General features: G+C 37.4%; 1 protein-coding gene across 2 annotated transcripts; it reads right to left on the bottom strand.

Annotated features, from left to right (window-relative positions):
- Positions 1-1,232: 1,232 nt before the first annotated feature.
- Positions 1,233-12,643, bottom strand: SCRG1 (stimulator of chondrogenesis 1). 2 transcript variants are annotated; one of them, XM_030925571.1, is made up of 3 exons: positions 12,263-12,643; positions 4,248-4,503; positions 1,233-1,466 (listed from the first exon to the last, which is right to left on the bottom strand). In XM_030925571.1, exons 2-3 carry the CDS (start codon positions 4,487-4,489, stop codon positions 1,412-1,414), a joined length of 297 nt encoding a protein of 98 aa, XP_030781431.1. In that variant the 5' UTR covers positions 4,490-4,503; positions 12,263-12,643; the 3' UTR covers positions 1,233-1,411. The 2 variants fall into 2 exon arrangements, with proteins under 2 accessions (XP_030781431.1, XP_030781425.1); XM_030925565.1 differs by lacking the exon at positions 12,263-12,643 and having other exon boundaries at positions 4,248-4,596.
- Positions 12,644-12,864: the final 221 nt, after the last annotated feature.

Raw genomic sequence — 12,864 nt, forward strand, 5'->3', positions numbered from 1 at the left:
CTCTGATGGCCAATATGAGTCACATACCTCTTAAGATATGGGGCCATAATCCAAAGCTGTCTCCTCTAACAATCACAAAATACCTTTGAATTTGCCAGTTTTATTTACTTTTAAAATTTATGAGACTTTTAAATTCTCATCCATTATGTTTCTTTTAATGTGTGTTTTGTTATTCTCAAGCAAAAATGGATACTTTAGGAAATGTATCATGGTTTTAAGGATACATCTGTGTGTGACATATGGGCTTTGGAATTGGAACTCTTTTGAAAATCTGCCTTGATTTTTAGCAAATATCTTAAACTTGAGTTAGCAGCTGAAAAATGGGGCTGAGAATTACCTTAAAAGCTTTTGTTGTCATTTTTTAAGAGAGTAAAATGAAATGTGCTTAAAGTTCTTGGTTTTTGTTTATTTGTTTGTTTGAGACAGTCTCACTCTGTGGTTCCATGGTGGAGTTCAGTGGCATCATCTTAGCTCACTGCAGCCTTGAATTTCTGGGCTCGAGTGATCCTCCCACCTCAGCCTCCCAAATAGCTGGGACTACAGGTGCATGCCGCCATGCTCGGCTAATTTTTAAATTTTTTTGTAAAGACAGGATCTCATTATGTTGCCCAGGCTGGTCTCAAACTCCTGGGCTCAAGTGATCTTCCCACCTTGGCCTCCCAAAATGCCAGGATTACAGGCATTAGCCACCAGTCCCAGCCTGAAATGTACTTAAAATTATTAGCATACATAATATTCACTCAAACATTGTTTGCTTTTTCCTTTCCCTCCCTTTTCCTTTTTTTTTTTTTTTTTTTAATTGAGACAGGGTCTTGCTCTGGGTCACCCAGGCTAGAGTGCAGTAGCGCAATCATAGCTCACTGCAGACTCGAACTCCTAAATTCAAATGACCCTCTTGAGTAACTAGAACTACAGGTGTGGGCACCCACAACCTGCTAATTTTTAAATATTTTGGAAAGAGGGGGTCTCGCTGTATTGCCCAGGCTGGTCTCTTTTTCCTTCTTACTAGAAAATTTCTACCTCCCTTCCAAGAATCTCAACTTATACTTGGTTCTTTCAATGCATGGTTAGTAACTGTCAGCTAAGGACTGAAAGTATTTTCTATCCTTGAGCCATGCCTATGGCTCTTCATCTGGGGGGCAGAACTCTTTAACTGAGTATAATGAACACCTCATAGATTACATTTCTAGACAAAATTTTTAACCAATGCCAACAATGTCCACAGAGAAAAATTAGACTGCATTAACTTTTATTACTACTTGTTTAACACAGATTTACTTGTTTTAGACAAGTAAGAATTTATAGAATCTATGCTTTATTGCACTATATAGAAACTAAAAATGCAGTTATACTGATGTAGTGCAGTTTGTGGGAAATCAGGGATGGTGTTCTCCAGAATACATGAAGATTCTCAGTGAATGTTGCAAGGAATCACGAAAGAGATCTTTGGTCCAAAGAAGACGTCTCTGAAAGAAAGTAGAGCATCAATTAAATTCACCTTAAGGCTAAGATATTAGTCAGTCTTTTCTAGGTTAAAAATAGACAGTGATTTCCAGGATTTCAGTTATGATTATTCTTTTTAGGTGACTAAAATGTAAAGAGATGTGTGGGAGGACTTGCCACAGAAGCAACAAAGACCAAGAAGGTTATTGATTTGTCTACTTTCCCCCCATTTGCCATTGATATCATGCTATCGTTTATCTATGAAGAAAAAGAAATATTAGGTAATTTCAAAACTTTATGGCCATGTATACAATTTCATGTCTCTTATATGGGGATAGGCCATGAAGTTTAAATCTGCAGTTAGGAAACAGAAGATTCAACATTTCTTGTTTATTAAATAAATTTCTAGGTTTTGTGGGGAAAGGAGAAATGTTACAAAGCTACTCAACTTTCCCTGGCTGAAAAGATCACATAAAGTAATATATAAAAATGCATGGAATAATACAAAATTATATACAGATGCAAGGTGATATTATAATTATGGCTTATTAGAAATATACTTAGTATTTCTCTTTGATTTTCCCAAAATCAAGTACATCCACACTGCTGTTCTCATCCATTAACAGAGATAATCACAAAATTATATCATAATATAAATGTAAGTCCATTTCAGTAAACTGTTTTCAAGTCATACAAAAAAAGCAAACATGGCATTTTAATATTATTTGGCATTTCATTTATGTAGTACAGGAAAAATTGTCACTTCATGAGATTAATTAATTCAAGTTCTTGGCATCATTGTTTAGTGCAGTGATTCTTAAACTTTGCTATGCATTAGAATCACCTGGCAGGTTTGTTAAAGCATAATTGCTGGGTCCCAGCCCGGTGCGGTGGCTCACACCTGTAATCCCAGCACTTTGAGAGGCTGAGGCTGGCGGATCACGAGGTCAGGAGATCGAGACCATCCTGACTAACACAGTGAAACCCCATCTCTACTGAAAAAATACAAAAAAAAAAAAAAAAAAAAAAATTATCTGGGCGTGGTGGCAGGTGCGTGTAGTCCCAGCTACTCGGGAGGCTGAGGCAGGAGAATGGCGTGAACCCGGGAGGCAGAGCTTGCAGTGAGCCGAGATCGAGCCACTGTACTCCAACCTGAGCAACAGAATGAGACTCCGTCTCAAAAAAAAAAAAAATAATAATAATAATAATAATTGCTGGGTCCTACCTCCAGAGTTTCTGATTTAGTAGGTCTGGGGTGGAGTCCAAGGATGGATATGCAATTTTAAAAACTCAGGTGATGCTGAAGTTGCTGTTCTGGGAACCACATTTGAGAACCAGCTGGCTTGGTAGATGAAAAATCTGTTCTGAATCAGAACACATGAGTTCTAATCTCAGTGTTGATATTAGCTAGTTATGTGGGATAGTACTGGTCATTTCAACTCTCTGCACCTTTCCTTGGTAAGATGGTTATATCTACCTTTTCTATTTCACAGATTTCTTGGAAGGATGAAAATATGATGACATCTGTTGAAAGTAATTTGAAAAAGCTAATTTCAGTATGAAATATCCAAGATCATGGGATTTGAAATATTCCTCAATAACCAGGGGGAAATGATTTTAAAATCAAGAACTAAAAATATTTATTAATTTGTCTACCTTCATTTTACACCTTTTTTTTTTTTTTTTTTTTTTTTTTTTTTTTTGAGGTTAAGTCTTGCTTTGTCGCCCAGGCTGGAGTGTGATGGCATGATCTAGGCTCACTGCAACCTCCTCCTCCTGGGTTCAAGTGATTCTCCTGTCTCAGCCTACCAAGTAGCTGGGATTACAGGTGTGTGCCACCATGCCTGGCTAATTTTTTTTTTGTATTTTTATAGAGATGGGGTTTCACCATGTATGCTTGTATTTTAAGTACAAAACAATAGTAGATAAATCAATAAATATTTATACTTAAAATATAAGTATAAAACAATGGTAGATAAATTGTCTTGAACTTCTATCTAGTTCATTTCTGGTTAACTTACACATAGAACTAGAAATTTATTTTTGACCATTACTAAACTTTTCTGTTCAGTGAATTGATCCATTCGTTGAGTTTTTGTTTTTTGGGTTTTTTTTTTTTTTTTTTTTTTTTTTTTTTTGAGATGGAGTTTCACTCTTGTCGCCAAGCTGGAGTGCAATGGTGCGATCTCGGCTCACTGCAACCTCAGCCTTCCGGGTTCAAGCGATTTTCCTGCCTCAGCTTCCTGAGTAGCTGGGATTATAGGCATGTGCCACTGCGCCCAGCTAATTTTGTATTTTTAGGAGAAACGGGGTTTCACCGTTTTGGCCAGGCTGGTCTCGAACTCCTGATCTCAGCCTGATCTGCCCAACTCAGCCTCCCAAAGTGCTGGGATTACAGGCGTGAGCCACCGGGCCCAGCCTCACTGGGATCTGTTATCTAAAACCTTTTATTGGTTTTCAAGTTGGTTTAAGATTTCAACCTTGAGCTTGACTTCTGCTACTGGTAGATTTGTGTGTGTGTGTGTGTGGTAAAAATCAGATGGCGGGTTTAGAATTTAATAGATTGAAGTATTATTTTCTGGATTTTATTTACTTTTATTAAACTCAGCTAAATTCCCTTGAACTTTCATTTAAATGAAAGCATTTAGTTCTTTACACAATAGTGATTATTCTAGAAAAGAGCTGGGATTTGAACAGGATTTTACTAAAAGGGTTATTAATTTCAGCAAACCTATTATGAAGATGTAGCTAAAAGTTGTTCTGCATACATTTCCGGGCAGTACACTTTGTGATTTCATTCTTACTTTGGGCAGCAGAGCAGTTCACTGAAGTTGCAGTAACAGATCATCTCACATCCCTTCCCATCCCAGAAATGATCCTGGACATTGACATCAATCTCTGTCAGGTCAGCTACTCCTTCAGGAAGGTTGTGACAGTTGCGATCTTTTAGTATCTTTCTGTAGCAAGAGAGGCGATTTGTAGGCATGGCTTGAACTCCTAGCAGCAAAGTTAGCCCAATGGTGAAAACAAGTACCATCAATTTCATTTTGGCTTTTGGCCCTAAAATAGAAGAAAGACCAAAATGTGTCAATGTTTGTTTTTTAGAGATAGAATTCATCTGAATGAAGTTCTGTAGCATGCTTATAAACTCTTGGCTAGAAAGAATGGGAGTTGGCCTTTTCTACAATCCTGTTTGTGCTTCTCAAAGTGTAGTTTTATGACCATCTATGATAAAAAACCATTTGGAATATTTGTTAAAAATCAAATGCTCAGGCTTCTGGGCCAGGCACAGTGGCTCATGCCTGTAATCTCAGTGTGGGAGGCTGATGTACAAGGATTGCTTGAGCCCAGGAGTTTGAGACCAATCTGAGCAACATAGTGAGACCCTGTCTCTACAAAAAATTAAAAAATTAGCCAGGCATGCTGGCGTGTGCCTGTAGTCCTGCCAGCTACTCCGGATCACTTGAGCCCAGGAGTCTGAGGCTGCAGTGAACCATGATTGTGCCACTGCTCTACTGGGGGTGGCAGAGTGAGACCTTGATACACACACACATACACACACACACAGTCACACACATGCTGTAGGCAGGGAGGAGGTGTTGGTGAGAGCTGGAATCTGCATTTAAGAAGTACCCAAAGCCATATATATTTTGAACATTCAGTAGAGAACACCTGCTTTTTAAGGTGGTATAAACTCAGGCAAATTTCTAGAACAAATAACATAACTGAATACAGTGGTTCTTTACCTTACATTATGTTACATCCTAACAACATTGTCAAAGAAGCTGGGTCCTCTCCTGACAGAAACAAAAAACCCATTAATGTTCATAACGACAGATGATAGTGTACAGATATATTTATAGTTTGATTGTTTTTTAACTTCCAGAAGTATTTTAATACCCATTGTTGCAAATTTTTAGTAACGTTTGGATTTTTATCCCACATAGACTACTTCATCTTACCTGCACTTGAAAACGAAGGCTTGAATTCCTGCCTTATAATTATCTAGCCTACCATGAACCCCTACCATGATGGGGAACTCATTATTGACTAAGTCAACATATCCCATTGATACATTTCTAACATTTCCCTTATTGTAAAATATTTTTCTGTAGCTTCCACCCACCAATCCTAGTTTGAACCCTGAAGTCATACCAACAATTCTAATTTCCCTTCTAGGAGATAATTTTTCAAGTACAGGATTTGTATAGAACTATAGAATATTAAGTATCTACCTAATTAGACTTCTCTGGTTTCTATATTAGATGTGAAGAAAATGGAGACTATAGTAGTAAAGGAAGAATAGCAAAATAGTGGAGGAACCAGAATTAGAATCTAGAGCCATTCAGATTTCACCTCATTAACAGGTGCCAAAGTATCTTTCCCTCCTTGGAAAGAGGGAAAACAGATAGAGGATATTTCTCTTTGGATATTGTACTTGGAAAGAAAACAATATTGTGGAATAGCCAGACGTAGTGGCTCATACCTGTAATCCCAGCACTTTGGGAGGCCGAAGCCAGCAGATCACCTGAGGTCAGGAGTTCAAAACCAGCCTGCCCAACATGGCGAAACCCTGTCTCTACTAAATATACAAAAATTAGCAAGACATGGTGGCGTGCACCTGTAATCCCAGCTACTTGAGAATGGCTTGAACCTGGGAGACAAAGGTTGCAGTGAGCCGAGATCAAGCCACTGCACTCCAGCCTGCGCGACAGAGCAAGACTCCGTCTCAGAAAAAAAGAAAAGAAAACAGTATTGTGGAATGGAAATTTTTGGTATGAAGTTTTTAGTGATTAGGTATATTTTAAAGGTAAATCATTTTAGATAAGATCATTAATTTTTAAATAAATACATTTATTGCTTTTTTTTTTTTCCTTTAGATTAGAAACAAAGTATTTCTTCCTACTCCTAAGTGTTTCAGATTTTCTTTGTCTCACATTCTAATTTGAGTTAGCCATTTTTGGCTTTGGCTGAATATTTCCTTAGAATTATCAATATCCAATTTAATTCCTACCTCCAAACATTAGTGAAAGAAAAAGCTAAAATGAGATCTACTTCATTTTATATATTTTCAGATTTCATGGAGCAAGACATTGTAGTGTTACAGTGCATCACAATCCAGCATATATAAATAATATCTTCCAATGGGCTTTTTGTAGGTCATGGTTTAAGTGACCGAATATGATTGATCATGGAGAATTTTCTGTATGTACTTGAGAAGAATGTGTATTCTTCTGCTGTTGACCTGAATGTTCTATATATGTCTGTTAGGTCCATTTGATCTATACTGGTGTTGAAGTCCACTCTTTCTTTGTTGATTTTCTGTCTGGTTATTCTATCCATTACTAAAAGTGGAGTATTGCAGTTTCCTACCATTACTGTGTTGCTATTTCTTATTTTAGTTCTGTCAATATTTGTTTTATATATTTATGTGCTCTGATGTTGGTTGTGTATATAATTGTTATAGCTTGCTGATGGTTGACCCTTTCATCATTATATTTTCTTCTTTGTCTCTTGTGACAGTTTTCTACTTATAGTCTATTTTGTCAGATACAAAATAGTCCACTCTGCTTTCTTTTAGTTACCATATGCATGGAATATCTTTTTTCAGTTCTTTACTTTCAGCTTGTGTGTCCTTAAATGTTAAGTAAGTCACTTGCAGAAATCATATAGTTATATATTGATTTTTTTCTTTCAGCAACCCTAAGTCTTTTGATTGGAGAGTTTAATCCATTTACACTTAAAGTAATAATTGATAGGGAAGAATTTACTATTGCCATTTAGCTTGTTGTTTCTAGTTGTCTTGTAGTTCTTTGGTGCTTTTTCCCCTGCCTTGTCTTCCTTTGTGTTTTGTTGGTTGTTGTTTTCTTCTCCTCCTTCCTCCTTCCTTCTCCCTCCTCCCTCCTCCCTCCTTTTTCCTCCCCCCTCCCCCCTTCCCTCCCTCCCTCTCCTCCTCCTCCTCCTCCTCCTCCTTCTTCTTCTTCTTCTTCTCCTTTTCCTGATATGCTTTGATTCCTTTCTCTTTTGTGCAAACTGCCATAGGTATTTCCATTGTGGTTACCATGAGGCTTACATAAAATATTTTATAATTGGCCAGGCGCAGTGGGCTAACACCTGTAATCCCAGCACTTTGGGAGGCCAAGGCAGGTGGATCACGAGGTCAGGAGATCGAGACTATCCTGGCTAACACGGTGAAACCCCTTCTCTACTAAAAATACAAAAATTAGCTGGGCATGGTGGCGGGCGCCTGTAGCCCCAGCTACTTGGGAAACTGAGGCAGGAGAATCACTTGAACCCAGGAGGCAGAGGTTGTAATGAGCCGAGATCAGCGCCACTGCACTTCAGCCTGGGTGATAGAGAGAGACTCCATCTCAAAAAAAAAAATTTATAATTATAAGTCTGTTTTGAGGTGATAACAACTTAACTTCAATCACATACAAAAACTCTACTCTTTTAATTCTCTCTCACCACACTATGTTATTGATGTCACAATTTACATCTATTTATATTGTGTATCCATAGACATATTTTAAATTATAGTTATTTTAATACTTTTGTCTTTTAACTTTTATGCTAGAATTAAATGGAATTTAACCACCATCATTTTAGTAATATAGTAGTCAGTATTTGTATATACACTTATCTTTATCAATGAGTTTCATATTTTCTTATGCTATTTTGTTGCATTTAACAATAAAGATGTATAGAGTATTTCCTTATAATTAAAAGGAAACCTTTTTCTTCTATTATGGTCTTTGTGTATGTTGCTCTCTCTACCAGGAATGTTCTTTTTTTGGCTGTTTTGACTTTTAGGTCTCAGTTTAAATGTCATTCCTTCCATGGCCTTTCAATCTAAGGTAGTTTCAACCTTATTCTTTCATAGTGTCCTTTTCTTTTCCTTAATGATATTTATCACAATTTAAATTATGTATTTGTGAATTTACTCATTTTATGTCTGTCATTCTTATTAGACCAAAGGCTCCAGGACAGCAATTTATTTTGTTCACTACCATACATCAGTGGCTAATACGATGCTTGGCGCATACTTGAAAATGAATGCTTTTCCAAAAACATATTTTTTATTCTAGGCAAGAGCCTACAGAGGTTTTATGTTGTCTAAAAGAATATGTGGACTTCTTAGGACTAATCTAAGGCCTTCCTTTCACTTTGTCCCCACATCTATCATTCATTCCTGCTCAGCTAGCCAGGCAGTCAAGCCACTCATCTCTTTAATCGGATGTGTGTCTGCCTTGCTGTTCCTTCTCACCCCTTCCCTTGATATTAATTTCTGACCAAAGTATCCCTGAAGGACAAACCTCACACTCATATCTTCTAAGAATCCTTCCCTGATTCCAGACAATACTACTCTCATAGCTCCCTTGCTCTATGTGCCCAAAGCACTTATGTATAATCTGTCCTACAAGAACTGTGAATTTGAGTAAATAATGCCTTGTCATTGTCGACATTTTTATAAGCTGGTTAACCATTTGGAGAATAGGACTACAATTGAATATGGGGAGTGGGAAATTCAGAAAGCTGATTAATTATTTAGTGAATTGGTTATTATGTGAATTTACCTATAGCCAAGAAGGAAGATTGGGAACAATCATAAAGGGCCTAGAAGATATGATAAAGAGTTCAGATTGTATTGAGTACATTAAGAAGCCATTGGAAGATTTTGACAGAACAGTAGCATGATCTGATTTATGCCTTTTTAAAAAATCCCTGGCTGGTCTGTGAAGATGTATTGTGGTGGGACAAGATTGGAAATAGAAGAAAAGAGGTTTTTGGTGAGAACCGATGGGAGATATGAGGCAAGAGGGAAAGAATCAAGGATGATTCTTGGGTTTTTGGCTTGAATGGTGTTGCCATTTGTTCAACTGAGGAAGAATTGGAAGGAGCCAATTTTGGCAGGAATCCAGGAATGAGGTTTTAGGCAAGTTAGATTTGAGATGCCTATTAGATATCCAAGTGAAGATGTTGAGTAGGCAGTTGAATATGAGTCTAAAGATCATGGCTGGAAATACAAATTTGAGAGCAATCAGGATATTTATTGATAGTATCTATAGCTATGGGTCTGGCAGGGCAGTAAGGGTAGACCCAGAAGAGATGAGGCAAAGGGCTGAGGCCAGGACAATTCAATATTCAGAGGACTGGAAGAAGAGATGCTAATATCAAGTCAGCAAGTATTGTAACTTCTACTTCTTTTGTATTGAAGAAGAGTGTCTGCTTCGATGCTGAGCTCACAGTAAATGTTCAAAAAATTTCCTTCAGTGAAATGAACAAATAAATTTCTGGAAAAATAAGTAGGTAAATTATCATACCGTATACCCCTTCTATTTTCATGCCAGAGCATAAAATTGTTTGTTTGTTGTTGTTGTTTTTTTTTTTTTTTTTTTTTTTTTTTTTTTTTTTTTTTTTTGCTACAGTCTCAGTCACATGCTACAATGGAAAGTTCCACACTTGGCAAGTACCTACTGGTAGTTGTGTGTGTGAGTGTGTGTGTGTGTGTGTGTGTGAACACATTATAAATTACATGTTTTGGCCAGGCACAGTGGCTCACATTTGTAATCCCAGCACTTTGGGAGGCAGAGGTGGGCAGATCATGAGGTCAAGAGATTGAGACCATCTTCGCCAACATGGTAAAACCCCGACTCTACTAAAAATACAAATATTAGCTGGAAGTGGTGTCATGCGTCTGTAGTCCCAGCTACTCAGGAGGCTGAGGCAGGAGAATCACTTGAACTGCAAAGGCAGAGGTTGCAGTGAGCTGAGATTGCACCACTGCACTCCAGCCTGGGTGACGGAGCAAGACTCCGTCTCAAATAAGTAAAATAAAATAAACGACATGTTTTAAATGCAGAATTCTGTTCTTCCTGTACTTAAGTACAGATAAATAGCTTTAACTATTATTTAGCAAATGGAAACATTTCTGACCCAGTGTGTTCCTGGGATACGTTGGTTGTTGTTTTCATTAAAGGACACCAAACTTAATCCTTGGCAATCCATCAAAACCATATATGTTCAAGTGGTAACAAGAGTGAAATGATTTTGGCCAATTTGAAGCAAATTGGTCTTTTTTTTCTTTTTCGGTTGAGGTACATGTACTTAAAATTCCTCCTGGAGTACACCCAAATTACAAAAGAAAACAAAGTTACATACTAAAAATTAGAAGGAGTGAGCAAGAGAAGCTTAGGTAGTTATCCATTGTTTTCTTAAATTCGATTTTATGTAATTAACATGGTTCCAAATGTTGTATGATACCATTTATATCCTAATGGTGTTGTAAGTTTTAATAGATCATTGCAGAGGATACAGGATTATGAGCAAGACATTTCCAACTAAACAATAAATCATTGCTACCATCCTTTGGTAGGGAATTGCAAATTTTGATTTCTGTCTGAGGGCATTCAGCACAAGCAAGCTTTTGAATGGCTGGAGTTAAAAGCAGACTTAAAAAGAAAAATTATCTCATTTAATTGCCAAAACTAACAGGACCATGCAGTTTAAGTGTTCAGACATTTATGGTGCAAATGCTCATACAGGCAGCTGATGTCAGTTCTGGGAACTGGTATTAAGAGCAGTGGCGTGAAACAGAGTTGAGGAATTAGACAGAAAAGACAGTCCATTTTTGGATTGCTTTCAAAAAAGCAGCAAGAGAGAAGCAAAGCTGCAAAAGCAAATGAAAACTCCAGCCCAGAACTTGACATTTGAAATATCAAAATTATAGTTGGGAGAAATTAAAAGTCCTGCCCAGTCTGTGATGTTTTCCATTCATCTTTCTTGGAGGATGAAAATCACTGTTTTTTTAAAGTTCTCTTTTTTCTTATTAACTGCCTTAGAAGACGTTTTTGTTAGAATGACTGAGTCCTTAGTAGATGTTTTTGTTAGAAGGACTGAGTCCTGAAGTGAAATTTCCCCAAATATGTGTTAAAGAACAGAAGTAGTATTAAAAAGTGAATAAGCTGCTTAAAGATCCTTAAAACAGATATATCATCTTAAATATCTAAGAAAACTTCATCCATAGAAAAACGTAATCCACATCCTCCCTAAAAGTGATCAGGCTTTTAGAGCATGCCAGAAGATGATATTAATACTCAGTCTTGCATCATTCTCCTTCTTTTCCTGGACACAGTAAATCATCATCGCTGGAGAAAAGGACCAGCATTTGGGAGAGCTTTTCAAAGCCTGTGTAACTAAGTTAAGGAATTTTAAAGAGGAATTTTTCTAAGTCTCAGAGGGAAAAAGTGTTCTCTTTATATTAGCAGTACAGACACTGTTGTGTTCCAAGAGTGGACACCAAGGATGAATTCAATGAATTCCCTCTTTGTGTCACACATTTGTACCAGTTTCTTTTCAGGAATCAGGATTTTTAAAAGCAAAAAACATTGGCTTTCTTAGATGTTGCAGTTAACTTCATGTAGTATAGGTAATACAGCTGCTGCATTTAAAACAATCTTATATACTTCATCATCCTCACATAGTTCTGAGGACTGGGATAAGTCCTGTTGTGTGGGAAAACATTCAGAGTGAATTTGGGCATTCAGTAAATGACAGTGAAGAATCTGCCTCTTTTTAAACCTATAATGAAATGACATTCCTCGCCAAGAAATATATATTTTCTGTTCTCTTTTAATCTGATTATTTGCCTTTCTACTAGGAAGCATCATATTTTTCAATGTGCCTGCACCATCTCCTCAGAGGATCTCTGTCTTTTTCTTCTGACTCAACACATACATACATTTCTGCTCTAATCTACAGTAATAGTTTGGAGTAAAACAACTGACATAAGATTTTTTTAAAAGAAAAAATTACATACCTTTTTCTTCTTTCCTTTTGGTCTTCTTGGCAGAGGATGCTTCTTAAATGCTCACACTCACTGGGTGAGTTTGAGCAAAAGGAGAAGAGAGGAGGTGCTGGAAGGAGCTTCTTTACAAATGAACCTTTGTCTGCCTTGTCTCTGGCCTGGGATCGACAGACTCGCTGCTTCAGCCAGGACTGCGGGGAGGCTGCAAGAACTACCTCCTTTGGAAGTGTTCAGTTCGTTCCAAACCAGGCGAGAACGAACTGAACAGCTTCTTTACACAGGGAAATAACTAGTCTATACAAGAACCTCAGGGAGGCAGACTCTGGTAGCAATAAAACATAAAACCTGAGGTATTTTTAAAAGAACACAGAGTGATTTTTCCCTTAAGAAAAGTGTGTGTGTGTGTGTGTGTGTGTGTGTGTCTGTGTGTGTGTGTGAGAGAGAGAGAGAAACAGAGAGAAGAGAAAAGTGGGGAATGGCTAGCTGTGCACCTCTTCCCCTTCCACAGTTTTCCTAGCCATCTAGATATCTTACAAATTTTTGGTAGAAGATATGTTCCAATTCACATTCCACCCCTTCCATTTCTCACCCAAAGAGTCATTACGAGTCAATGG

The sequence above is a fragment of the Rhinopithecus roxellana genome, chromosome 2, assembly GCF_007565055.1.
Source record: "Rhinopithecus roxellana isolate Shanxi Qingling chromosome 2, ASM756505v1, whole genome shotgun sequence".
NCBI classification, from domain to species: Eukaryota; Metazoa; Chordata; class Mammalia; order Primates; family Cercopithecidae; genus Rhinopithecus; species Rhinopithecus roxellana.